Source organism: Piliocolobus tephrosceles, chromosome 6 (assembly GCF_002776525.5).
Source record: "Piliocolobus tephrosceles isolate RC106 chromosome 6, ASM277652v3, whole genome shotgun sequence".
NCBI lineage: Eukaryota > Metazoa > Chordata > Mammalia > Primates > Cercopithecidae > Piliocolobus > Piliocolobus tephrosceles.
In genome coordinates this window covers 125195938-125223692 of record NC_045439.1, presented here as the reverse complement: position 1 = coordinate 125223692, position 27755 = coordinate 125195938, and the positions used below count along the sequence as shown (strand labels likewise).

The 27755-nt window shown below is 44.3% G+C and overlaps 2 protein-coding genes, 1 non-coding gene and 2 pseudogenes across 4 annotated transcripts in view; 2 read left to right on the top strand and 3 right to left on the bottom strand.

Annotated features, from left to right (window-relative positions):
• ZNF219 (zinc finger protein 219) overlaps nucleotides 1–6165 on the bottom strand; it is a 14877-nt gene extending 8712 nt beyond the window's left edge. The window contains exon 1 of one of the 2 annotated variants that reach the window (XM_023230399.1): nucleotides 5977–6165. The gene's annotated coding sequence lies outside the window, so the exon portion shown is untranslated. Of the gene's footprint in view, nucleotides 1–277; nucleotides 482–5976 lie in introns of those variants that run through there. The other variant, XM_023230398.2, reaches the window with a different exon arrangement.
• TMEM253 (transmembrane protein 253) lies at nucleotides 404–5194 on the top strand. The gene is made up of 8 exons (XM_023230400.2): nucleotides 404–665; nucleotides 2548–2656; nucleotides 2780–2923; nucleotides 3340–3450; nucleotides 3539–3595; nucleotides 3880–3990; nucleotides 4108–4254; nucleotides 4614–5194. Exons 3-8 carry the CDS (start codon nucleotides 2816–2818, stop codon nucleotides 4731–4733), a joined length of 654 nt encoding a protein of 217 aa, XP_023086168.1. The 5' UTR covers nucleotides 404–665; nucleotides 2548–2656; nucleotides 2780–2815; the 3' UTR covers nucleotides 4734–5194.
• Nucleotides 4985–17723, bottom strand: LOC111554798 (annotated as a pseudogene).
• Nucleotides 16244–16350, bottom strand: LOC111554828. Its single transcript, XR_002735344.1, has one exon. It is a non-coding gene; the product is annotated as a U6 spliceosomal RNA (small nuclear RNA).
• Nucleotides 17724–19421: 1698 nt separating the features above from the next.
• LOC111554797 lies at nucleotides 19422–19786 on the top strand (annotated as a pseudogene).
• The last annotated feature ends 7969 nt before the right edge of the window (nucleotides 19787–27755 follow it).

Genomic DNA, 27755 nt, shown 5'->3' with positions numbered 1-27755 from the left:
GGGGGGCGGCGCGGCGGGGCTGGGAGCCGCGCGGGAGCCGGGCTCTGGCTCCGGGGACAGGGAGCTGGGGACCCCGGGAGCCGCGAGAGGCGGCCGCCAGGGGCGGGGTGCGGGCGGTTTGGAGACGGGGGGCGCTGTCGGAGGGAGTAAGGGAGGGAGCGGGGGTGGGGCGCACAGAGGATTCCAACAGGAGACTGGAAGAGATTTTGAAAGGTCATCTCGTCCTTCCCCCAGCCTCCAAGCAGCACTGCCCCTCCCTCCCTAAACCCGGACATACCAGGGAAGGAGTTGGCTCTGCCGCTCTTTCTGCCCCAACATGCACAGACTCGGGAAGTTCTTCCTGGGGTTTTATCTCAAAGCCTCTCCCTTACAATTTCTGTCTCTCTTTTGGGGGAGGAGGAGGGGCGATTATAGAGATAGTTAATGTCGGCCGTATAAGAAACATTATTAAAGTTACTCTTCGGTCCTTTCCGTTCTTGATAAACAATTCCTGCTCCTTCCTCTCGAATTCTATTTTCCATCCCTCAAGTCACTTTAATGGCTCTTCAATACAACAAATATTTACTGAGTGCTTACTAAGTGCCAGGCACTGGGCTCAGCGCTGTGAGGGATGAGAGAGAAGTGGTACCTTCCTTCCAGGCGATTGTAGTCTAGACTACAAACTAGTAAGTAGTATACTCAGATTTATTCAATATTTACTGAATGCCTGTTCACCTATCTAATAATTTATAATCTTTCCAATAACCCTCTATAATAAAATTAGTCCCCATTTACAAGTAAGAAAAATGACGCTTCAGGAAGTCTCTTTCCCCAATGGCCTGCAGGCTCAGGGATCCTCAGTGCAAGCCCAACATCTCACATCGCCACCAAATAAAATCAGTGCACATGGGAATTGAGGAGGAGTAGACACACAACAGTTTTCTGGATCTCTTTAAAACGTGACTCCCACTCCCAGGGAAAGAAAAAAGTAGATACAGTGCCCCGCCGATGTTGGCACAGCACTGATGGGGCAGGAGTGGCTTACAAAAGATCACTTGCCTCCCAGGACCGTGCCTCCTCTACTAACTTCTAGAGTCTTCTGGCGCAGTCTCCTCTTATCGTCAACAACAAGTAATAGGATGATGATCATAGCCACTAACATTGAGCACTTGTGTGCCAGGTACTGGGCTAAGCTCTCTTCCATGCTGAAAGCAACCCCTTGAGACTGGTATTATTAACTTCCTTTTATAGATAAGGGAACAGAGAGATTAAGCAACTTGCCAAGGGCACCCAGGTAGACCTGGGATTTGTTTTGATCTATAGAATATATTTGGGCCCAGCTGGTTGTACTTCTGACTGTAGAAATGTGTCCCCAGCTTACCTTCTGAATAACACCTTTAGTGTATGGGCATCAGGCTTATCAGTTTGACCTCATCAGCACCACTAATAGTAAGCACCCACCCTGAATCAACAACTCTTCACAGTCATATTGTTAGCCCCCTTTTATCAGTGAACAAACTGAGGTTCGAATAGGTAGAAAAACGTATCTATCAGGACACACACAGTGGCTCACACCTGTAATCCCAGCAGTTTGGGAGGCCAAGGAGGGGAGATCGCTTGAGCCCAGGAGTTTGAGACCAGCTTAGGCAACATTGTGAGACCCTGTCTCTACAAAAAATTTAAAAATTAGCCAGATACGGTGGCATGTGCCTGTGATCCCAGCTACTTGGGAGGCTAAGGCAGGATGATTATTTGAGCCCAGAATGTGAAGGCTACAGTGAGCCATGATCATGCCACTGCATTCCAGCCTGGGTGACAGTGAGCCCCTGTCTCAATAATATAATAATAATAATAACAACAATAATAATAATAATAACATATCCAAGATCACACAGATGGAGAAGCAGCAGAGCTAAGATTCCAGTCCAGGTCTGTCTGGCTATGAGGCACCTTCTCTCTCAAAAATATTAATTGTTGCAACAGCATCCTTCCAAGACTCACTATTTGAAGACCATCTTATGTATACATATATATATGTGTGTGTGTGTGTGTGTGTATACAGTTGCAGGTTATCATTGAATCAAAAACAATCCCCACTATAAATAGAGTCCCCCCATCCATTTAGTCAGTGTTCAATTCAGACTAAAACCTTCAAGAAAGAAGGGAAGGGAGACTGTCCAGAAAGTGAGAGGCAAGAAAGCCACTGGAATTCAAGCTTACCTGGTCTGGGGGCAAAGCTTCAAGTAGTAATGACAGGGGACCAATCCAGACAGAAAGTAGGATCTCTAGGGAAGGACAAAAAATTTGAGGAGGAAGCCAAAGAAAGAAGTAAGATCATATGGAAATGAGGGGGAATTGAGGTCCAGAGTGATAGTGTCCATGGGAATGAGGTAAGTGAAACCAGAAAAGGAACCCAGGATGGGCAGAAATGGGGGTAATGAGAAATGGGAACAGAGTGAGGCTAGACATCTTGTGGAGTGAACTGAGGCCGGTATCTACCCAGGGCCACTCCCTAGATCCTTAGGCCTTCATAGAAACCTTTGCCCCACCACACCCCATCCCTGACAGCCTTTCTGTGCCAGGACAAGTTTGTCGTCTGCTCTGAGCTATCAAGCCCCTTAGGAGACCTAAGACCCAGCTGGGTCCCATCCCTTTGGAGTTAACTGCTTCAGACTAGGTAGGTGTGAGGACCTGGACCTCAAATCCCTGGATATTGGGAGTGGGCAGAGGTATAACTGAAAGATATGTTGTTGCATGTCCTGTCTCCTAATAGATGGAACCTATAATGCATTTTTCCCAGCCTAGGAAGCACCTAATTCTTGTGGGCAAAGGAGCCATGGAAGATAGAGCTGGTCAGCAAGAGCAGGAGAGACACAGCCTCCGTTTGGAAAAGCTACAACGCTGGGCGAGGCACAGGCAGAGTGGGCACCTCTTGGTGCTGGCGGTGAGGACAGGCTACCCCATCCCAAGTCTCAGCATGTCCACTTCTACCCAATTCAGTTCCATCCATCCATCCATCCATGTTAAGTAAGCACCTACCATGTGCCAGAAACTGTGCTAGGTTCTGAATGGGAGGAGCGTAGAGGAAAACATAGAAATAAACAAGGCAAGACCCTTAATCTCCAAGTAGCTTCCATCTTTTGGGGGAAAACATACAGGTAAGTAACTAAACTACAATATGAGGCAGAAAAAATTAAATGATACTTATTTTTTAATGATCACTTCCTTCCTTGCTCTGGGTTGACTGCTTTCCTCCACCCTCCATTCAATCCGTTTCCTGATCTCTAAAGAGGTAGGAGTTATGAGAAGGGAAGGGAATCCCTGACAGTTTCTCCTCAATTACCCTGCCTTTACCCCCAGGTGAGTCAGCTATGGCTGGCAGTGGTTGTGGTGCCCCTTGCTGTCTCAGTCGCCTGCCTGAACTCTGAATGTCACATGGCCACAGCGCTGCCTCTTGGGCCTGGAGCCTCAGTAAGACCCACCACAAGGGAGGGTGGAAGGTCTCAGGGCCCCTTCCTAATGGGACCAGAGCTCAACACTTGCCCCTCTCACCATTCAGGGTCTCCTCACTGGGACTGTCACCCTAGAGCTTCGCAGAGCACCCCGCCTCTGGAAGGTGAGAAGGAAGAGAACACAGCACTGTCCCCCCACTCCCTAAAACAGACACCTACAACCCTCAGCCTAGGAAGTAAGTGGCTAAGTGTTGACTCATCCTCTCAGCTGTCACCACTGACTGGCCTCAATGACTGAGGAGGGAAAGCAAAAAAGTTAGAGGGCTTATGGCCCTGTTTGGAGGCTGAGAAACAGAAGCTGAGTTTTGTCTTCAGCTAGGCTGCAAGTGGGGATTGAGGTTGGAATGACTCCCCTAGGCTGGGCAGGGCTGAGCTGGCTCACTGGCAGGTGCGGGCCATGATGATATTCAACACCTTCAACTTGATCTTGGGTTTCATCGTGGTGGTGGTCGAGGTGATGAAGACAGCCTTGGGGCCTGCCCCAACTGCCTCCTCCCAGGTACTGGTGAATGAAGGAGAAGGTGGGAGGATGAGGAGGCAAGAGGAGATGAAAAGGGAAAAGGGCAGGGGCGAACAGGTGTGGGGTCCCTGCATTCTCAGCCTTGTCTACCTGCAGCATGCTGGCTTGCTGGTGCTGGAGCTCAGTGCTGAGGCCTTCACCCTAGGGGGAGTGCTGGTCTCAGTGCACGCCCTATTCTTGCTGAGCCAGAGGAAACCGGGATGCTGCAGGAGCCAGAGTCTGCACTACCAGGAGCTGCAGGAGGTATGGGGGCAGGGAAGAAAGCATGAATAGCTAGCTGCCAACTAATTTTTCCACTGGCTATCCTGGTCAGTGGCATTTAAGGGAAAACAATGGGGCAGGAGAGAAAAGAAGAGGTCCTAGAATGAAACTGATTGGCTTTCTCTGGCTTTGGACATTTCTCCCCTAATGGTGGGTAAGAGGGAATTGGGAATCCAAATGATTGAGGTTAAAAGAGTGGGAAAGCATTAGAAAGCTGCCTAAATATTGGCAGGACTATGGGAAATAGGATAAAAAATCGGGCTGGAGGAAGCAGTTGTTTGTGTCTGGGGTTTCTCCTTTCTCACCTCTACAATTTGCTCACACCTGTCTCTGGTTTTCAGGGCTTCTCTGAGTTGGAAGAGGTTCCTGGTTTTGAGAATGGTCCCACCGTGGCCAGCACAGGAGCAAATGAGAGGGCGGGACAGCGGGAACAGACACGTGCTGCTCTCCTTCCACCCTGAGAATGCTCTCCAGACATTCCTGCCCCACCCCACCAAACTCAGAAGCTTGCTGGGATCCTTTGAGTCCAACAGGAAGTCCGGGAATGCCTTCAGTTTTCACTCAGAGCAGGCCCTTTTTGCATTCCTTCCCTGTTAGGGGAAGATACACCTGGAGGAGAATATATCCTCACCTACCACCTTGAAAAGCTGCTTTCTCCCTTCCATCCATATCCTCCCTCCCTGTCACCTCCCCATACAGCTTCACATCTGCCTCATCTCACTCTTTTTTTCTGTCCACCTTTCATAATCCCATCCACTCCAAATCCCGGACCCTGCACACGCCAACTCCCTGAATCCAATTCAGGAGTGCCCCAATTCCCCTTTCGATCCGTCTCTTTTCTACTGCAGCGGAGACTACAAGTCCCAGGATGCCCCGCTAGCCCGTGACCGGCTGCGAAATAAAGTGCCTTCTCTCCGCGGTAGGGGCGCTGTGGATGTGCTGAGTGACGCGAGGCGGGGAAGTCGGGGCCTAGCCTAGCGCTTTCTCGGACGCGACCACTGGCCCCGCGTTCGGGGAGGAGCCGGGCGGGCAGTCCTGCACTGGCGTGCCGCTCCCTCAGCCACCGCAATAGAGAGCTGGCTCTGGGTTCCCAGCCCTGCGCTGGCAGCTTCAGAGACTGGAGAGGGCTCGGAGCTGACGCTTGGCAGAGCTGGGGCTTCCCAGATGCTGTCGCCGCACCCCCTCGCAGGAGGGCCCAGGTCCGAAGTCCTGAGACTTGGAGCGCGCGCGAGAAAGGGGTTGGAGATGATGAGTCAGAAGCGCGGGGCCTTTCTCGTCCCCTCCCCTAGGGCCTGGGCGCTGAAGACAGGCTCGCTGGGCAGGCGGGTAGGTAGGGCAGGCAGAGGGAGGGACGTTGCGACCTGCGTCTCTGCCTAACGCTTTCCCGCCTCTTGCGAGCGCGCCGGTGTAACGAGCCCGCGCTGCCGCCACCCTTTATCTCCAACGCAGGAGCGGGACTGCGCAGGCTCGGCCTCTGGGCTGACCCGCCGACCTTTGATCTCCGCTGCGGTCGGGTTGTTGAAGTTCTGGCGGCGTTCAACCCCCACCGTTTACGACCTTTGCAAGTGTGCAAAGATAACAGGCTCGCTTGGGCTTGGGAAAAGCCCAGGAGAACTGGGAGTCCCATTAGCAGCAGCAGCTGGGCAGCTTGCTAGCCGCTAGAAACTAGAAATTGATCAGAGCTGGAGTACCAAGAGAACTCACCCCAAATTCACATAGTGCCCGGGATGGCTGTTGGCCTCACACTCATTTTTGTTCCCACTTGAGAAGGCTTCTTTCCCTAGAGAATGCAGCTTCTCCCGGCCTAGCCAGGGCCAGGCACCAGTGAGGATAGAGCGCAGCCTGGCTGCCTTGCCTTGACATTGCAGTGGCGCCCGCTGCAGCTCCTTTCTGTTTGTGACACCTTGGAAGAATGGTAATAATCTTCCTATGACAAGGTTAAGTGTGAGTACTAGTGGGTGGGGACAGTTCTGGGATCAGGCTCTGGAATGGAGAAAAGATCTAGGCCTTCTGCATTTCTTCCTCTCCCCTAGTGTAACTGCCAGAATAATGGAGAGCTCATGTGTGCAGGGCTGAGAAAAGAATTTTCTTTTTTTTTTTTTTTTTGAGGCGGAGTCTCGCTCTGTCGCCCGGACTGGAGTGCAGTGGCCGGATCTCAGCTTACTGCAAGCTCTGCCTCCCGGGTTTATGCCATTCTCCTGCCTCAGCCTCCGGAGTAGCTGGGACTACAGGCGCCCGCCACCTTGCCCGGCTAGTTTTTGTATTTTTAGTAGAGACGGGGTTTCACCGTGTTAGCCAGGATGGTCTCGATCTCCTGACCTCGTGATCCGCCCGTCTCAGGCCTCCCAAAGTGCTGGGATTACAGGCTTGAGCCACCGCGCCCGGCCAAGAATTTTCTTGAAAGTCAGAAGGTGGTGGTAGATGAGGAAGCTGAGGGAAGAAAATTAACAATTTGTTCTGTTTTCCAGGTTTTAGTGATGTGATCAGATTAGATATTGCATTCTAGTTCCTAGAGAAGCTTGATGACCGTGGAAATTAACCTCTATCAGTCAGATTAGGCTAGGCTCTGCTGTGGTAAATGCCAAAACCACAGTGGCTTAAAACCACAAAGGTTTATTTATCATACTACGTGTCCAAAGTAGGCTGGCAAGGGGTTCTGTTCATTGCAAATGTTTAAGGTACCCAAGCTCATGGAGCGCCACCATTTTGAGATCCTACCCTGTCACTATGAAGATTAAAGTTACCCACCTGCCCCCACCCTCAGAATGGAAGTAAGCATGAAGAATTGTTCATGGACTCTTAAATGCTGCCGTGAAGTGATACATTCATGTCACTTCCACCCATTCAATGGCCAAAGCAAGTCTCATAGCCACACCCAACTTAAGGAAGGCCAGAAGGGCAATGCCTGCAAGGAGAGGGGAAGCAGAAATACTTCATTAAAAGAAACATAGTTGGCGGGGCTGGGAGGTTCACACCTGTAATCCCAGCACTTTGGGAGACCAAGATGGGTGGATCACCTGAGGTCAGGAGTTCGAGACCAGCTTGAACAATATGGTGGCTGTCTCTACTAAAGTTACTAAAATTACAAAAATTAGGCCGGCATGGTGGTGAGTGCCTGTAATCCCAGCTACTCGAGAGTTTGAGGCAGGAGAATTGCTTGAACCCAGGAGGCAGAGGTTGCAGTGAGCCAAGATCACACCATTGCACTCCAGCCTGGGAGACAAAGCGAGACTCTGTCTCAAAAAAAGAAATGGAATTAATAGTTTGTGGTGATTTTTGAACAACTTAGCAGTTGAAATTTATCTGTTCCAGCAGTTATGCCCATACCTACTTCTTTGGTTTGGTTTCATGAACCCCTAAGTTCTTACTAGAAATTTTTCCTCAATAGGACTGGGACTTAGGAAACCTAGATTCTAATTCTATTGCTTGGGCAAGTCAGACCTCTCTGAACTACATTTTGTTCATTTGGAGGTTATGGTAATAATATTTATTCTCTCTGCCTTACTGGAGTATCAAGGCTAAAATAAAATCACACAAGGAAAAGTACTTTAAAACTATAAACCACTTCAGGGGTTGAAAATAAATTGCCTGTAGAGGTAAGAAGTCGTTTAAATGATAATCTCTTAAAACTCAAGAGCCAGTTCAGCTATAGTTCTTCAATTATCAGTCTGCATTAGATAAACATAGTAGGAATTCAGGTTTTGGATATATGTTACAGTTCATGTAGACCTTGCAAAGTCTAAGAGTCTTAGATTAAACATTAAATTCTTAAAACCTTTCTGATAAAACCTTTTTCATCATATCCCTCTAGGGCATTGGTTCTCAGAGAAGGGTCATTTTGTTCCCTAGAGGATATTTTGCAAGGTCTGGAGACATATTTGTTAGTCACAGCTGAGGAGTGGGGGAGGTGGAAATATGTAACAATAGAAGGCGCAGTAGATGAGAAGTCAGATTTGGGATTTAGTTCCAGTGCTACTAATGCCGCTTTCCTGTACATTATCCTCTGCCAGCTGCAAGCAAAGACTGTTTGAAACTTGTCCTGTGTTCCTCATTATTCCCCCTCCACACTGCCTATTGCCAGAGTCCCAGGCTGCTCCATGACAGCATTCTGCTTTGCTGCAGTGATTCCCAGCAACCACTGTATCTGCTTCTTTCTTCATCAGTTTGGCAGCCTCTGTGGAGGTCACTCATTTTAGTTGAATGGGAACTTCACTGAAAGAAGAAACTGACAAGGTTTCCGCTGACATCAGTTTTTAAAGGCCGTAACCCCTATCCTTTTGAACATTAAAGAAATCCAGTTCATGATATGTGGCTTCATATGCAGCAGTGGCACATTGGTGGTTGGGAAATTCTCCATGTGAATACATTTTACCCTCATTTCTTTGAAATTCTGTCATTTATTCTGGCTTTTAATACATGAATATAGACAACTGACGATATTTCACAAATGGACTCTTTTCCATTTCTGAATCTGCCTTTTGGCAAGATGGCTCAGGTTTCTTGTCCAGGGCTGTGTCCTCTGCTGCCATCTCGTGGCCTCTTGGCTGCCCAGGTTGAGGTCTCATAAAGCGCCTTCCCTAAGGTAATGGCGTTTGGCAGTGGCTTAGTTAGGGAAAGACTCTCCTCTCCATGGTGTGGGGCGCTACCCAAGTTCCTCCCCTGCAATGGGTCCCTGAGGGCAGCAGCACACTCGGCCTGGCTGGAAACCTGGGCCTCACAATGAGGCAGGAGGTGGAGGGCCCCTCCTGGTCTTCTGCAAACCCTTGGGCCTCTGTGTCTGTTATGCAGTCCTGGCCAGGAGCCACCAAATTCAGTGAACCCAACTGCCTAGGGGTAATTGAAGCTGAGCGCCTGCTTGGCCTGAAGAATGCAGTCTCTTGCCCCTTGCCACCTGGAGCTGGGATGCTCTTAATTTCAATAAGAAATGAAGAGTCTCCCATTAGGTTTTGGATTCTAGGCCCACACAAAATGGGCCTAGACAAGAAAACAGAAGGGTGTGTTGCTCTGTGTCCACACCCTTCCTCCTAGCGGTCCCAGCCAGTGCTGCCTCAAATTTGACATTTGATTGATGGACTGAGCGGGACAGTGGCAGTGGTGTCATCACTGAGTCACTGTTTCCTATAAATATGACAGGATCTATGTACTACAGTGATCAGAGGTCCATCACCAGGGAACTGGGAATGTGAGAGACTGCCCTGACCTGGGCTGCTGCTGCTGGTCACTGAGCAGTGAGCACAGGAGGTAAGGCAGGAAAATGTTTTTAGTTGCTATTTTTTTCATTGTGATAACATGAAATATATGTATATATACAACTGTATATATACACACATATATAGTTAAAAATCTTCCCATTGCTAACACTAATTCGTACAACTTTCCCCTAGTTGTGAGCCCCCTCTCCTGACTCCACCCAGTTCCCATAACCCCTAATCCCAGCCTTCTCAAAAAAAAAAGGGAGGAGAAGGGGAAGGAGAAAGGGAAGGAGGAGGAGGAAGAAGAAGACTGCTTTTGGTGTTGCTTTAACCTGATGTCCCCATTATAATAATTCAGAAGGAAAGGGCTGCTCATCTAATTTCCTAGGGCCTCAGGCCAGAGACAGCCATACTTACAGGTAAATTGCTACTAGGCTGGCGTGTGTTGCTTCTCCTTAAAATTCAGATGCCATTTACTCTCATCTTCTCTTTTTTGTTTTTCCTTGTTTGCCTATTTTTCTTTTTTCTGACATTTCATTTATATTTTGTGTTGCCTATTTTTCTTGGATCCACCTAGCATCTAAAACTTTGGTTTATTTTTCTTATCAGAAGCTTTTCCTAAGTTCTGTCCAGAGTTAATGGATTTTCTCTGTTGATTCTTGACAGTTTTCCCTTGCCATTATAAAGTTTTCTTGTTTTTACCCAAGTCCAAACTTCTACAATATAATTTTGTTTGCTTTGCCTCTTTATGTGCTCTCTTTATATATAAAGAAAATGCTAAGTGCTCGCTCTTATTCCTTTTTTTTTTTTTTTTTTTTTTTTTTTGGAGACAGGGTCTGGCTCTGTTGCCCCAGGCTGGAGTGCAGTAGTGTGACCTTGGCTCACTACAACCTTCGCGTCCTGGGCTCAAGCCATTTTCCCACTTCAGCCTCCCAAGTAGCTGGGACTACAGATGTATGCCACTACATCTGGCTAATTTTTGTATTTTTTGTAGAGAAGAGGTTTCACCATGTTGCCCAGGCTGGTCTCCGACTCCTGAGCTCAAGCGATCCACTCACCCAAGCCTCCCAAAGTGCTGGAATTACAGGCGTGAACCACTGTGCCCGGCCCAGTCTTATTCTTTATGTAAAGCTGAAGTCATAGCACAGGAGAAAGAAATTATGCTTTTATAAACGTCAAATATAATTATGATGAAAAGAAATTGTTCTTTGCATAACTAAGAAGTGAAACTGGGTCCAGTGGTTACTTGTTGTAGAGAGGCCAATTTTAGACTGAAAACTAGAAACTGAACACCTTTCAAAAGATGAAATGCTTTCAAGCTGGGCTCTCAACCTCTGGATATGTTAGAGGTGTTTTGTGCAATAAACTTTATCATGCAATGACAGGTTATTGAAGCAAATATTCAAATAGCAGCTGAGTGGTTGAATTAGATAACTTTTAATTTCTCTGCCAACACTCAGATTACATTAGCTTTTCAGCAGTGGTGATGTTTTTTAATTGACCCATCCATACTCTCCAATGTCTGGCCCTGGAGAAAATTGTAAAGGAAGATGCTGGTATTCCTCTAGTCCCTAGAACCGAGTGTTTCAGTCTTGACACTATTGATATTTGGGCCAGATAATTCCTTTTTATGGAAGACTGGTGCATTGATTTGTAGAATGCTAAGCAGCAACCTTGGGCCCTATCTACTTGATGTCAGTAGCACCCCTCCCTCCAGTTGTGACAACCAAAAATATCTCTACACGTTGCCGGATGTCTCCTGGGAAGCAAAATTACTTCTTTCTTTGAAAAACAATGCCTTAGAAGGATATGATAAGAAAGGTTTTGAGAACTTAATGTCTAATTTCTCAAGATCCTTGTATTTAAAAAGACCTACAAAGACCTACCATAACCAAACAGCACATCCAAAATCTGAATTCCTGCCCTAGCTTTTTCCCCCTACTCCTCTTTTCTGAATTTTCTATGTTGTGTTATTGTTACCACATCAGGCCAATCTGGTTCAACTTTTATGTAGCAAAGTTGTGAGTTATTTCTTAGTCGCCATGGACCCCAGGTTGAAAGTCATGTAACCTGAGCATGTCCAGATGAACACATGTGCTACCTCAGGGGGAACCTGAGTGCTCAGACCAGGAAGGGTGGGGGCGACTCAGTTGAGAAGCAGACACCGCATAACAGGATCCAGAATCCAATCAGATGAGCTCTCGCATCACCCCATGGCAGGATCCAGTCATATCATGCCTCCTGGCATCATGTCATTGCAAAATGCAATCAGATCACACCTCATTACCCTATGCTTATAAAACTCAATGCAACCCCCAGCTCAGAGAGACAGGTTTGAGCATTTCCTCCTATCTCCTTGGCAGTTGAATCATGTTGCTTCCCTGCTTAAAAGCTTTTCAGTCCTCCCCATCGCCCACAAGATTAAGTCCAAGCATTTTTAAATGGTGCATGGACCTCTGTGATTTAGCTCCTGCCCACTCTTCCAGCGTCATGTCCACTCTCTTGCATTTCACGATTTGGTGATAGCAGTTTAAGGGAGGTAGCATTGACATTTTTTTTTCCTTACCAGAGCTTTCTATCTTATCTGTTTTTTCAGTCTCAGAGTACATTCAGCATAATGCTGAATTAGGACAGCATACAAAGGGATCAGTATCACTTCCCAACTCTGTTAACTCTTCCAATGAAGACACGCAAGGAACTTGGACACAGGAAAGGGAACATCACACACCAGGGCCTGTTGTGGGGTGGGGGGAGGTGGGAGGGATAGCATTAGGAGATATACCTAATGTAAATGACGAGTTAATGGGTGCAGCACACCAACATGGCACATGTATACATATGTAACAAACCTGCACGTTGTGTGCACATGAACCCTAGAACTTAAAGTATAATAAAAAAGAAATAAAGAAAGAAAGAAAGAAAAAAAAAGGACACGCAAGGATAATGGTCTTTTAACATACCTGGCAATTTTAAAGTTTTATGTTGACATTGAGAACATCTCACTGGTATTAAAAACTTCAGCTCTTTAAATGTATAATTTGTTTAATCAAATTGCACCTTCTTTTTTACACTTTGCAAGTATGGCATAGTAAATACATTACATTTAATTAAGTAACTTGCCATAGTTTTTGTATTGGGGATATTAACATCATTGGTTGGATCTTTTGTTTTGTCATCTTGCTATTTTTCAGAATCTTGAAATAGCACATTTCCATGATGTCTGTTCTCTTCAGTGCCTATGGAAACATACAAAAAAATGTGATGTCTATTCCCCATTTCTGGTTTTCCTGACTCTAGATTAACAGTTGTATCTCCAGTGTTTACTTTTTGGACTTGTTCCTTGGTTGCACAAGCCTCCTCAATATTTTCTCCAAAACTGACATTTTCTTAACTCTTTGTTGTTAGAATATCTACAATTGTGTGTCACATCTCTTCAAAAGGCTGAGCCCCTGCCAGAATGACCTTCTCATAGATTGTGAGAATACTTTCAGTAGGACTTGGGGTTGGTTCAGTATGTGCAAGACATATTCAATATTTTACAAGATTTTTGGCATCTGGAATATTTTTAATCAGATTGTTCAGTGTGACCAGTATTTCTTCTTCTGGGCATCCTTCATTAGTTAGGTTTAGGCATTCAGAAAATGGGTTGCTTACCTTTTCAGTAAATAATTTTTGTTCATCTTCTATCATGGTAGTCCAAAAAGACCCAACTGGTTTTTCATTTTGTCCTTAAGGCTCACACTAGGTAACTATTCAGTTAGGAGGCCTTTTCAGCACTCTCTTTGCCAGCTTTCCACTCATTCAGATAAGCTTTTCTCTCTTCTGAGTTTTCTTTGGATTGAGTTGATCTACTATCATCAGTTGGTTTTGCTATAGTATGTCTTCACTGGTCAATGAGTTTTGATTTTGCTATCAGTTTGGCATTAGACAGTGAAGCACGAGCTAGGAGCAGTAGCTCACACCTGTAATCCCAAGACTTTGAGAGGCTGAGGTAGGAGGATCCCTTGAGGCCAGGAGTTCAAGACCAGCCTGGCCAACATAATGAGAGCCTGTCTAAAAAAATAGTTTTTGTTTTTTTTTTTTGAGATGGAATTTCACTCTTGTTGCCCACTCTGGAGTGCAATGGCGCTATTTCAGCTCACTGCAACTTCCGCCTCCCAGGTTCAAGCAATTCTCCTGCCTCAGCTTCCCAAGTAGCTGGGATTTCAGGCTCCTGACACCATGACCGGCTAATTTTTGTATTTTTAGTAGAGACACAGTTTCATCATGTTGGCCAGGCTGGTCCCAAACTCCTGACCTCAGGTGATCCACCCACCTGGGCTCCCAAAGTGCTGAGTCACCGTGCCTGACTTAAAAAATAAATTGTTAAAACAATAAGATAAAGCAGGCCTGGCTACAAATTCACATGCTATGCTCTTTTTTTTTTTTTTTTTTCCTTTTTAAAATGTACTTTATTTTGGCAACCTCTTGTCCAATAGATCAGATGCTATGCTTATTGATTGTGCCTTCTTTTTTTTTTTTGAGACGGAGTCTCGCTCTGTCGCCCAGGCTGGAGTGCAGTGGCCGGGTCTCAGCTCACTGCAAGCTCTGTCTCCCGGGTTTACGCCATTCTCCTGCCTCAGTCTCCTGAGTAGCTGGGACTACAGGGGCCCGCCACCTCCCCCGGCTAGTTTTTTTTTTTGTATTTTTTTTAGTACAGACGGGGTTTCACCAGGTTAGCCAGGATGGTCTCCATCTCCTGATCTCGTGATCCGCCCGTCTCGGCCTCCCAAAGTGCTGGGATTACAGGCTTGAGCCACCGCACCCGGCCTTTTTGTGCCTTATTTCTTTTCTATGTCCTGAGACGAACTCGTTTTGACCCTAGATAAAACTGTTTTTGATTGTAATAATTCTGTTTTATGAGACCTTTTCCTGATTGTAAACAAGGCTGAGGTTCTACTGATGCCTTCTTTCACAGCGTCCTGGGTATTATTGCATGACTTCTACTAAGAGATCACCCAGACTTAGTGAGCACTACATTTGGTGTACCCCAAGTTACATTTAGTGTAACCTTCGGTCCTTGCACACACTCTGAACAAGTACACACTGTTGCACCTTGAGTTTTAGTTGTTTCAGAAAGTTCCAGGAAAAAGCAAAACAAAACCTGTTCAATCCAGAGATGCCCTCTGAATTGGAGATGAATTTGGCAAACTCCCCACATAACCATACAAAAGTCCCACCCAAGGAGGAGTTTTTTGCCACTTTCTATTCATGTGATATACGAAGAAGCATGACTGATGACTTTACTCCATCTCTACATATGATGACTCAGCTAAGCAGCCCAATACAAGTCCTGTTTTTAGCTTTGTTCCAAGAGGAACTGCTTTGGGAATTATCCCCAGTATTCTCCTTACTTGTTGCAAGTAATGAAATCCCCTTGTTAAATTTTTCTTGGTTGTGGTCATTGGACTGTCACTGGCCAAGCAACCGAACTCACCCATTGTGTGGGTAACACTAGCAGTCATATTTGAGACTCTTATTACTTTTCACTGTTACACTGCTGGTGTTTATAGGCTGAGGCTCTTGTGGCTTTAGGAATAGTAATTGAAAATTTCTTTGTTGCTGCAGAACTCTCATCTTTGACTTGTAGAGGTTTTCTAAGGGAATAGACCGAACAATTTGGCCTCAATAAGATTCCATCACAGACTTCTTGGGCGTGTCAGCCTCTTGCTTTTGTTTTTCTGCAATCATATGTTTCTGTTTACTATTATTGTTAAGGTGAAATGTCTTATATTAATGTCATATGTTGACATTGGGGGTCATCTTCAGTTGGTAACAACTTCAGAGTTTGATTATTCTCAAATTTATATATGACAATTACTATAGTTGAATTGGTCAGTTCATTAGAAGGTTTTAAAGGAATACAGTTTTTACCACCATTGTATTGTTTTTGCTTCTCATGAGTCTGTTGACATTTTCTTTACCAGCCTTTTCTGGACTTAAGTTTCAAAATATTTGTCTCTTTTTTTTTTTTTTCTTTTTTGAGACGGGTCTTGCTCTGTCGCCCAGACTGGAGTGCAGTGGTGTGATCTCCCTTCACTGCAAGCTCTGCCTCCCGGGTTCACGACATTCTCCTGCCTCAGCCTCCCTAGTAGTTGGGACTATAGGCGCCCGCCACCACCCCCAGCTAATTTTTTATATTTTTAGTAGAGATGGGGTTTCACCATGTCAGCCAGGATGGTCTTGATCTCCTGACCTCGTGATCCGCCCGCCTTGGCCTAACAAAGTGCTGGGATTACAGGCGTGAGCCACTGCACCCGGCCCAATATTTGTCTCTTCTTGGAACTCGTCCTCAAATGTCACCACTCTCTAGCCTCTATTGAGGTTACACAGCTATGGTAGCCAACTTACAGATTCCAGCTCAGGTCCTTATCATTCTCGGATGCAAAAAGCCTGGACACTCTCTGATTTTCCCTGTTTGTATGCAAAAACTGTTTTTCTTCTTAACAGATGTTTCTCAAGTCTTTGTCTTTTTCGCTCTTTGAACAGGAATTGGACCTTGGAGACCACTGCAGTTCCTGGAATATGGCCTGGAATTTGTCACAGTCTGAGGTGAGGGGATGCATCTCCAGCTTTAACTGCAGATGTAGGACTCCAGGCCACAGCCAGTGAACACAGCCTATTTGTTTTCTTGTGTAGTGAAAATCACAATTCAATATTGGGTTCCACCCATTTTGCTTTGACTCATACTGTTTCCTTAGTGCTACTCAGCAATTATTGAAATAATCTCTGGTACTGCACAAAACGTGAAATGCTTCAAGAATTTGCATGTCATCCTTGCTCACAGGCCCTGCTAATCTTCTCTGTATTGTTTCAATCTTAGTATATGTGCTACTGAAGCAAGCACTAAATTATTTATTAATATGTATGACAGACTCCTCCATCTCATCCTTGCTTTATTCTCTCCCTCTCCCTCCTTTTTTTTTTTTTTTTTTTTTTTTGTTCTTTTTGATTATCCCAAGGATGATGATGATGACAGCACTGACTCAGTGATGGGCTGGGTGAGGGTCAGGGCTGTTTGTTGCACACATTAGTGAGATGGCAATAAAAAAAAACTGTTCCCGGACCAAACTGAGGGTTGGGCTGCTATTTCTCAGGGCCTAATAATGAGATGCAGACGAACTGGGGAGGAAGAGAGTTTGTTTGTTTGTTTGTTTGTTTTTTGAGACAGAGTCTCAGTCTGTCACCCAGGCTGGAGTGCAGTGGCATGATCTCGGCTCACTGCAACCTCTGCCTCCCAGGTTCAAGCAATTCTCCTGCCTCAGCCTCCTGAGTAGCTAGGATTATAGGCACCCACCACCACACCCAGCCAATTTTTTTGTATTTTTAGTAGAGACAGGGTTTCACCATATTGGTCAGGCTGGCCTCGAACTCCTGACCTCAGATGATCCACCAACTTAGGCCTCCCAAATTGCTGGGATTACAGGCGTGAGCCACCTTGCCCGGCCAGTGGAAGAGAGTTTTATTTCTATAACCAGTTACAGGGAGAAGGCCTGGAAATTATTGCCAGGCCAACTCAAAATTTTCCAGAGCTTATATACCTTCTAAGCTATATGTCTATGTGTAAGTGTGCATTCGTCTAAATACATAAGTGATTTATTTCTTTTAATCTATAACTAAAGTCTGAGTCCTGAAGACTTTCCTCTGAAGCCTCAGTAAATTAGATTACTTAATCTAAATGGGTCCAGGTCTTGGGGTGATTACCCTTGTCTCCTGCTAAATCACAGAGGTTTGGGGAGTTCCTTCAGACCTCCAATAAACTTGTTTGTGGAGGCCTAGGGAGTTTCTTCAGACCCGCAATGAAACTTGTTTAATCCTAAATGGGTCTTGTTAAGAATTCCTTCATTATTTTGTCATGCTTTAAGGCCCAGAAAAGGCCTAGGCAAAACTCTTGATGGGCTTTTGCTACATTCAGCCTTTGTATAGGGCACTGGCTTTTTTTAGTTTTTAATATTTAACTAAACCAATCAATCAGTACTGAAACAGTTGTGATGGAGGCCTGCATTACTGAGACCTGGCCTGCCACAAAACCACGAGTCATAGTGATATGATGTCAAAAATAACTGAGTCAAAAATTCTTACTTTAGCATATATATTTCTCACTTCCATTCCTTATTTAAGCTGTTGTATCTAGTCCTAGCCCCATGCCTGTCCTTCAGGACTCCTTCTGTTCAGTACTCACCCACTTTGGGAAGCTTCCCTTGGCCTTCCGGCAACCATCATATTATGGTCTTCGATACTCCCTTAGTACTCTATACACAGTCTACACTTAAAAAAAAATTTTTTTTTTTTTTTTTTGAGATGGTGTCTCACTCTGTTGCCCAGGCTGGAGTGTAGTGGCGCAATCTCAGCTCACTGTGACCTCTGCCTCCCAGGTTCAAGCAATTCTCTTGCCTCAGCCTTCCGAGTAGCTGGGAATTATAGGTGCATGCCACCAAGCTTGGCTGATTTTTGCATTTTCAGTAGAGACGGGATTTCACCATGTTGGCCAGACTGGCCTCAAACTACTGACCTCAGGTGATCCTCAGCCTCCCAAAGTGCTGGAATCACAGGTGGGAGTCACCACGCCCAGTAAAAATTTTAAACTTCTTATGCAAAAAAAAAAAAATCACAATAATGGTAAAGTTCAAATGAAAAGTTGAGGAAGGAAGGATGACAGAGAATAACACATAGGTAAAAGATTTTTAGTATTAATATTGAAAAGAATAAAAAAATTGATAAAGACAAAATAGCCAATTTACCAAAAAGAAAGAAATTTAAATGGCCATTAAATCTACGAAGGATTATTTATATTCATAGTAGTGAAATAAATGCACTTTAAAACAACAAGATGCTGACTAGGTGCACGTGTCGTGCACATATAGTCCTAGCTACTCAGGATTCTGAGGAGGGAGAATGGCTTGAGCCCAGGAGTTTCAGGCCAGCCTGGGCAACATGATGAGGCTCTGTCTCCAAAAAATAAAAATAGGCCAGGCAAAAAAAAAAAAAAAAAAAAATAGGCCAGGCAAGGAGATTCATGCCTATAATCCCAGAAATTTGGGAGGCCAAGGCAGAAGGACTGCTCGAGGCCAGGAGTTCTAGACCAACCTAGGCAACACAGTGAGACCCCCAACTCTACAGATAAAAAATCAGATGAGATAGTGGCGCACACCTATAGTCCCAGGAATTCAGGAGGCAGAGGATTCCCTGAGTCCTTGAGCTGCAGTGAGCCATGATCTTGCCACTATACTCCATGGCTTGGGGGATACAGTGAAATTCCATCTTTAAAAAAAGAAAAAGAAAAAGAATTGGCCGGGCGCGGTGGCTCAAGCCTGTAATCCCAGCACTTTGGGAGGCCGAGACAGGCGGATCATGAGGTCAGGAGATCGAGAGCATCCTGGCTAACACGGTAAAACCCCGTCTCTACTAAAAAATACAAAAACAAAAACTAGCCGGGCGAGGTGGCGGGCGCCAGTAGTCCCAGCTACTCGGGAGGCTGAGGCAGGAGAATGGCGTAAACCCGGGAGGCGGAGCTTACAGTGAGCTGAGATCCGGCCACTGCACTCCAGCTAGGCGACAGAGGGAGACTCCGTCTCAAAAAAAAAAAAAAGAAAAAAGAAAAAGAAAAAGAATCAAATCAGTAAGATGCCATTTTATGCCAATAAGATAATTAACATTTTCAAATGCATAAAACCCATTGTTGATGATTATGCAAGGAAATGGGCACTTTCTTATATTTCTGGTGGGAATACAAATTGGTATAACTTTAATGGAAAGCAATTTAATGACTTGTATCTACAGATTAAGAATTGCCTACTTTGGCCCAGCCATTCTGCTTCTAAGAATTTTTCTCAGGAATAGAGTGCAGGGAGTACTTAATCCAGGACCTGACAGGCAGGTTTGTTTCCTCCTTTCGGACCGGAGGCTACCACCACTTACATGTTTCACCAGATCCTCGTTGGGGTCAAGAAGCATTCACACTTGATCCCCCTTCGTATTTATTAAATCCGGAGGTACTGGAGCAGTGCTGTATGTCCAGCATCTGGCATTGTTCAATCAAGATGTTAGTTGGGACAGAAGACATGAGCCAGAACCCTGGAAGAAACTGGGTCCCAATAATCAATACAAGTTTCTCTGAGTGAAACTTGTACTGATTATTATAATAATCAATAAAGACAAAATATATTATTTATATATTATTTATTTTATTTGTATTTTATCAATAAAGACAAAATTATAATAATCTACAGTCAGTGAATATAGATTATAGCAAACTAAAAAAGGAGGTCCAGACTTCTAAATGACATGTTTCACCATAAAGCTGCTTACAATGAAGGTCTTCCAGAAGCCATCCACACAATTTTCCACTTAACCAGGAAATAGTTCTCCTCTAAATGCACAAAATCACTTTGATGTATTGTGTTGGGGATTACACTGATTATATCTGAAACTTGGGGGAAAAAAAAAAAAAAAAAACTTTTCCCAGGAATAACCTTGGACATGTGCAAAGAGTTACTCGCTGAAATGTACATTACAGGATTAATTTTAAAACCTTCAAAGGCAAACAGTCTAGATATCCAACAGTAAAGTAACGGACTTTTTTTGTTTGTTTTGTTTTTTTGAGACAGGGTCTCACTCTGTCACTCAGGCTGGAGTGCAGTGGCACTATCCTGGCTCACTGCAACCTTTGCCTCCCGGGTTCAAGCGATTCTCATGCCTCAGCCACCTGAGTAGCTGGGATTACAGGTGTACACCACCATACCTGGCAAATTTTTGTATTTTTAGTAGAGAGGGGGTTTCGCTATGTTGGCCAGGCTGGTTTTGAACTCCTGACCTCAAGCGATCCACCTGCCTTGGCCTCCCAAAATGCTAGGATTACAGGCATGAGCCACCGCACCCAGCCCATAGTATATTTTTAAGTGAAAAGCATAGTGCATTCAATTTTTAAATTGGCAAATGACTTGAATAGACATTTCTTCAGAGAAGATATACAAATTGCCAACAAGGACATGATAATGATGTTGAGTAGGGAATGCGATTCAAAACTACAATGAGATACCACTTTACCACTTCACACCCACTAGAAGAGCTATTAAAAAATGGAAAATAGGCCAGCATGGTGGCTCATGCATTTAATACCAACAATTTGGGAGGCCAAGGTGAGAGGATGGCTTGAGCCTAGGAGGTCAAAACCAGCCTGGGTAACGTGGTGAGACCCCCATCTCTATAAAAATTTATTTAAAATTAGCTGGGTGCGGTGGCATGTGCCTGTAGTCCCAGCTACTCAGGAGGCTGAGGTTGGAGGAGCCCTTGAGCCTGGAAGGTCAAGGCTGCAGTGAACCATGACCACACCACTGCACTCCAGCCTGGGCAACAGAGATCCTATCTCAATAAAAAAGGAAAATAACAAGTGTTGACAAGGATGTGGAGAAATTGGAACCCTCATATATTACTGGTAGGAATGTAGAATGCTGCAGTCCCAGTGGAAAATAGTTTGGTGGTTCTTCAATAGGTTAAGCACAGAATTACTATATGACCAGCAATTCCATTCATAAGTATATGCCAAATGGGTGCTCAATTGCACATGAATGTTCATAGCAGCACTATTCACAATAGCAGAGTGAAAACAACTCACATATCCATCAACTGATGAATGGATAAGCAAAATGTGGTATATACCCATATGATGAAATGGCGTATTTATTATTTAACCATGCTACAGCATATATGAACCTATATACTATTATGCTAAGTGAAAAAAGCAGACATAAACAGCCACATATTGTATGATTTCATTTATATGAAGTAGCCAAAACAGACAAATCCATGGAAATAGAAGAGCATATTAGGGTTAGCAGGAGCTGGGGAGAGGAGAAAATGGAAATGAATGCTTATAATGGCTATGGAATTTTAAAATGATGAAAATTTTATTGAACTACAATAGATAATGGTGATGTCGCACAGCACTGTGAATATACAAAATGCCACACTGAATTGTGCACTTTAAAATGATAAAATGATGAATTTTATATTATGTGAATTTTACCACAGGGAAAAAAAAAAGCATCTTACAAAACAGTAGATGGCTGGGCACAGTGGCTCACGCCTGCAATCCCAGCACTTTGGGAGGCCAAGGCGAGAATATCCCTTGAGGCCAGGAGTTCGAGACCAGCCTGGCCAACATGGTAAAACCTCATCTCTACTGAAAATACAAAAATTGGCCGGGCATGGCAGCGCACACCTGTAATCCCAGATACTTGGGCGGCTAAGGCAGGAGACTCTCTTGAGCCTGGGAGGCGGAGGTTGGAGTGAGCCAAGATTGTGCCACGGCACTCCAGCCTGGGCAACAGAGTGAGACCCTGTCTCCAAAAAAAAAAAAAAAATCTGTAGTAGAAATAGTTAGTCTTGTTTTTCTAGAAGTATATGCACAGAAAAAAATGATGTAAAGATAAATATCAAATTACTCTAGTTGTCCATGGGTGGTCATTTAAGACTAATGTTCTAATTTTTCTACAGCAATCCTAGATTACTTGGGTACTTTTAAAACATGCTGTAGAATAATATCTAATGAAACAGGGGAATGGCCGTCATATATTTGTATATTATTAATACAAAACACTATATTTGAGTGATCCCAATTTAGTTGCAAAAATACACACATTGCATAGAAAAAAACCTACTGAAAGAATATATGCCAATATGTTACTAGTGGTTATGTTCCGATGGAGTGATCATAAGTGAATTTTATTTACTTTTTTAAAAATATATTTTCAAAATTTCTCTAGTCAATATACATTACTTTCTTTTTTTGTTTCATTTTAATTTTTATATTTTGTTTTACTTGTGTGTATGTGACAAGGGATCACTCTGTCACCCAGTGGTACAATCACAGCTTACTGCAGCCTTGACCTCCGGGCTCAGGTGATTCTCCCACCTCAGTCTCTTGGGTAGCTGGGACAACAGGCACACGCCACCATGCCCACTAATTTTTTGTATTTTTAGTAGAGATGGGATTTCACCATGTTGCTCAGTCTGGTCTCGAACTCCTGGATTTATGCAATCCACCCATCTCGGCCTCCCTAAGTGATGGGATTATAGGCGTGAGCCACTGCACCCGGCCATATATTACTTTCTTAATCTGAGTTTTAAATATTTTTTATTATTTATTTATTTATTTATTTATTTATTTATTTATTTATTTATTTATTTTTTGAGATGGAGTCTCGCTCTGTCGCCTGGGCTGGAGTGCAGTGGCCGGTTCTCAGCTCACTGAAAGCTCCGCCTCCCGGGTTTAGGCCATTCTCCTGCCTCAGCCTTCCGAGTAGCTGGGACTACAGGCGCCCGCCACCTCGCCCCACTAGTTTTTTGTATTTTTTAGTAGAGACGGGGTTTCACCGTGTTAGCCAGGATGGTCTCGATCTCCTGACCTCGTGATCTGCCCGTCTCGGCCTCCCAAAGTGCTGGGATTACAGGCTTGAGCCACCGCGCCCGGCCCCTAAATATTTTTTAAAAGAGTCTCTTGGCCGGGCGCCGCGGCTCACGCCTGTAATCCCAGCACTTTGGGAGGCCGAGGCGGGTGGATCACAAGGTCAGGAGATCCAGACCATCCTGGCTAACACAGTGAAACCCCGTCTCTACTAAAAATACAAAAAAAAAATTAGCCGGGCGTGGTGGCGGACGCCTGTAGTCCCAGCTACTCGGGAGACTGAGGCAGGAGAATGGCGTCAACTCAGGAGGAGGAGCTTACAGTGAGCCAAGATGGCGCCACTGATTTCCAGCCTGGGCGACAGAGTGAGACTCCATCTCAAAAAAAAAAAAAAAAGATTCTCTTATATATATTGAGCTCAATATTATCAACATATTGAGCCAAAAATTCTCTCTTTTTTCCTTTCTTTTGTTTTTTTGAGACAGAGTTTCGGTCAGTCACCCAGTCTGGAGTGTAGTGGCATGATCTCGGCTCACTGCAACCTCCACCTCCCAGGTTCAAGCAATCCTCCTGCCTCAGCCTCCCAAGTAGCTGGGATTACAGGTGTGCACCACTGCACCTGGCTAATTTTTGTGTTTTTAGTAGAGACGGGTTTTCAACATGTTGGCCAAACTGGTATTGAACTCCTGACCTCAAGTGATCCATCTCTCTATGCCTCCCAAAGTGTTGGAATTACAGGCGTGAGCCACTGTGCCTAGCTCCCAAAATTCTTCTTACTGGTTAAATGAAACCTTTAGTTGGGGGAAAATTGAAAGAGTTTTAAAGATAAATAACATCGAACAATTTAGAAACTATTAAAATGAAGGAGGAAGAGTGAGGAGGAGTATGTTCAGAGAGACCAGTAAACATGTGCTTAGACATTTTTTAAAAATCTGAGCTGGGAATATGGCTCACACCTGTAATCTCAGCTACTTGAGAGGCTGAGGCAGGAGGATCCCTTGAGGCCAGTAGTTCAAGACCAGCCTGGGCAACATAGTAAGAACTCCTCCCCCTGCCAACATCTCTAAAAAGTAAAGAAAGCAAATGCTGACCAGGTGCGGTGTCATCCATATATAGTCCCACCTACTCAGGAGTCTGAGGAGAGAGGATCACTTGAGCCCAGGAGTTTGAGGCCAGCCTGGGCAACATGGTGAGACTCTGCCTCTAAAAACGAAAAATAGGGCTGGGCACAGTGGTTCACGGCTATAATCCTAGCACTTTGGGAGGCCGAGGTGGGCAGATCACCTGAGGTCAGGAGTTTGAGACAAGCCTGACCAACATGGAGAAACCCCATCTCTACTAAAAATACAAAAGTAGCCAGGCATGGTGGCACATGCCTGTAATCCCAGCTACTCGGGAGGCTGAAGCAGGAGAATCGCTTGAACCTGGAAGGTGGAGGTTGCCGTGAGCCAAGATCACGCCATTGCACTCCAGCCTGGGCAATAAAAGCGAAACTCCGTCTCAAAAAATAAATTAATTAATTAAATAAAAATAGGACCGGCTTAGTAGTTCAAAGGGCAGGGGGTAAAAGAAATTTAAAAAAAAACCTCTTGCATAGTTGTCTAGCAGAGTCAAAGATGTTATTATTGTAGGAGAGAAGTTCCTTTTGCTTTAAAGACAGGGTCACCCTTTGTCACCCAGGCTGGAGTTCAGTGGCACAATCGTAGTTCACTGCAGCCTTGAACTCCTGGCCCCAAGAGTTCCTCTTGCCTCGATCCTCCCACTTAGGCCTCCCAAGTAGCTGATTCTACAGGTACCAGCCACCATGCCTAGCTGAGGAGTATCTTTCAAAAATGGAAGAGAATGAGGACACCACAAAATTATATTAGAAGATAGAGACTAAAAATTGCTTTTGCAGTAAAGTTGCTTTTGCAAAACACAGAGCCAGAGAGTTTAAAAAGAACTTAGGAAAGGAATAAGAGAACTGCTGTCCAAATTTGTGGCCTCTGATTTTGGCTGGCCACTGGGTTGCAGGACAAATGGGCTGCAAGTGTAGTTTGTGTTCATGAAAAGGCCTTCAGAAGGGGCCTGGGGTAACAACAGTTATGCACAATCATGTAGTATCTATAATGATAATAATAAAGATACTCACATTGTTATAACAATATTTACATAGACCTTTGTCATGCTTAGTATTAACATATATTTGGCACTGCCCTAAGCATTTTAGTGTTTTAACTCATTGAGTCCTCACAGTACCCATAAGAAGCAAGCACTGTTATCATCTCTGTTTTACACATAAGAAAAATGAAGCACAGGAAGGTTGAGTAATGTCTCAGATTATTAATATCACATAACTAGTAAGCGACAGAGCCAATTTGTATCCAGGTGACTTTACTCTGGAATTCATGCTCTTAACCACTGTATTTTACTCTGCCTCTGCAGCCAAAATATCCCCTCAGGCAGTAGTTTACAAAGTATAATATAGTCCTTTCAAGAAGTCTAGGAGGTCAAAACTATTTTCATATTAATGCCAAGATTTTTTTTTTTTTTTTTTTTTTTTGGCACAGTCTCGCTCTGTTGCTCAGGCTGGAGTGCAGTGGTGCAATCTCAGCTCAGTGCCGTCTCCACCTCCTGGATTCAAGCGATTCTCATGGCTCAGCCTTCTGAGCAGCTGGGACTACAGGCATGCGCCACCACACCCAGCTAAATTTTTGTATTTTTTTTTGGTAGAGATGGGATTTTGCCATGTTGGCCAGGTTGGTCTCAAGCTCCTGGCCTCAAGTGATCTGCCTGCCTCAGTCTCCCGAAGTGCTGGGATTACAAGTGTGAGCCATGGTACCCTGCCTAATACCAAATTTTTTTGTTTGTTTTGTTTTATTTTGCCTATTTTACTCTCATTCTGAGTAGCAGAGGAGTTTTCCAGAGGCTACAAGACATGTGATAACATCATCACTCTAATGGCTAACAGCAAATGTGCTTGTATAGTCTTGTATTTTCTAGAAGTTTCTATAATAAACTCTTTGGGGTCCTGAAACCAAAAAGTTTGAGAATCATTGCCCTAAGGTAAAGGCAACGTGGTTTCTCAAGAGATAATCTATACCAATTGCCAGAATTCATCTATTCATTCAGTCAGTCAGTCAATATATAACTATCAAGCACTACATTCTAGGCACTGCGCTAAGTGTGGGGATTACAGTGGTGAGCAAGAATGGTATGGTCCCTAGACTTAATATAGTTTAGTGCAATGGTCTTAAAACATTAGAGTGCAGAGGAATCCTAAAAATGCAAATTCTGGAGCTCCATCCCAGAGATGTTGAGATATTTAGTTGATCCTGAAGCAAAAGAACCTACATTGAAAAACATTGTTCTAGTGGTTGTTTAGCCTGAAGAGAAAACCTGATGAAATGAAAATGATCACCATATATAAAGACCTATGTGACTCCAGAGAGCAGAATAGCTACCAATAGGTAGAACCTAACCTGAAGACAGGTTCCTACCCAGTATTAGGAATGGTCACTCAGCTGAGGCAGTGGGCTCCCAACCAACTGCAAATTTTGAGTCCACTAGAGAGCCATCCCAAAGACATTGTCATAAGGATTCCCACATTGGATGTGACATTTTTCCATATGACCTCCAAGCATAAGGGAATTATAACAAGAACCAAGAGGGATTGATGAATACTGTGACTTAAGAAATAAACCCTCAGAATCTCCAAAGTGATAAGTGTCTTTTGTATTCTAAGGAGATAACTGGTGGCTGGAGCCTGGACAGCTTTAGGATAGGGGCTGGATGCCAGAGAACCAACCATGTAATTAGAGGGTTGGAACTTTCAGCCAGTGCTTCTGCCACCACCATGAGGGGAGAAGAGCTGAAGTTTGTGTTGATCACCAATGGCCAATGAATCAATCATGCCTATGTAATAAAGCCTTCATAAATTCCTAAAAGAATGGTGTGTGGAGTGCTTCACGGTTGCTGAACACTGAAGGGTGGGGTGCCCCCAGGGGACAAGGAGCTTCCATGCCTCTTTCCCCATACCTTGCCCTATGTACTTCTTCATCTGGCTGTTCATCTGTATACTTTGTAATACTCTTGCTAATAAATCAGTAAACATTAAGTAAGGGTTTACCTGATTCTGGAAGTTGCTCTAACAAATTATCAAACATGAGATGGGGTCAAGGGAACCTCCAATTTATAGCTAGTTGGTCAGAAATTCCAAAGATCCAGACTTGCCACTGGCATCTGAAGTCTGTGAGACTGAGCACTTAATTTGTAAAATCTGACCCTAACCCCACGTAGAGTGTCAGGACTGAATTAAATTGTAAGACACCCAGTTGATGTCAAAGAATTGGTTGGTATGAAAGAAAAATTCACATATCTTGTTCCAGAAGTGTTATGTTGAGAGCATAGTAGGAAAAAAGTTTGTCTTTTTCGTATTACACAAAAGATGTAACTGATTTAATGCACTGTTTTAACCATTCATTTTCCCCAACAAATAGTGTCAAATCAAATTATAAGACAAATTCCAAAGTGAACACATAGGCTAGAACAGGCTATAAGACCTGGCCAAAGTTCAAGGACTTTGAGGGTAAGAGAATGAGGACTTTGAAAATGAGAAAAAAGCGGAACAGCTTCCCAGACTTTCCCATGTTACTCATGGAATGGCACCTAAAGTTCAGTGACTTCATCAGTAAGGGCAGAGAACAGCAAATCTTTCTTCTTTTTAGGACCTTGGGAGAGGGTGTTTATCAGACTTAGTCACAACAACTAACAACACCTGCATTCTAGGTTCATGTATTCTTTCTGTGCCGTAGAAATACAACATAGTTATGAAACACATACGAAGCATCTTATATAACTTGACTAGT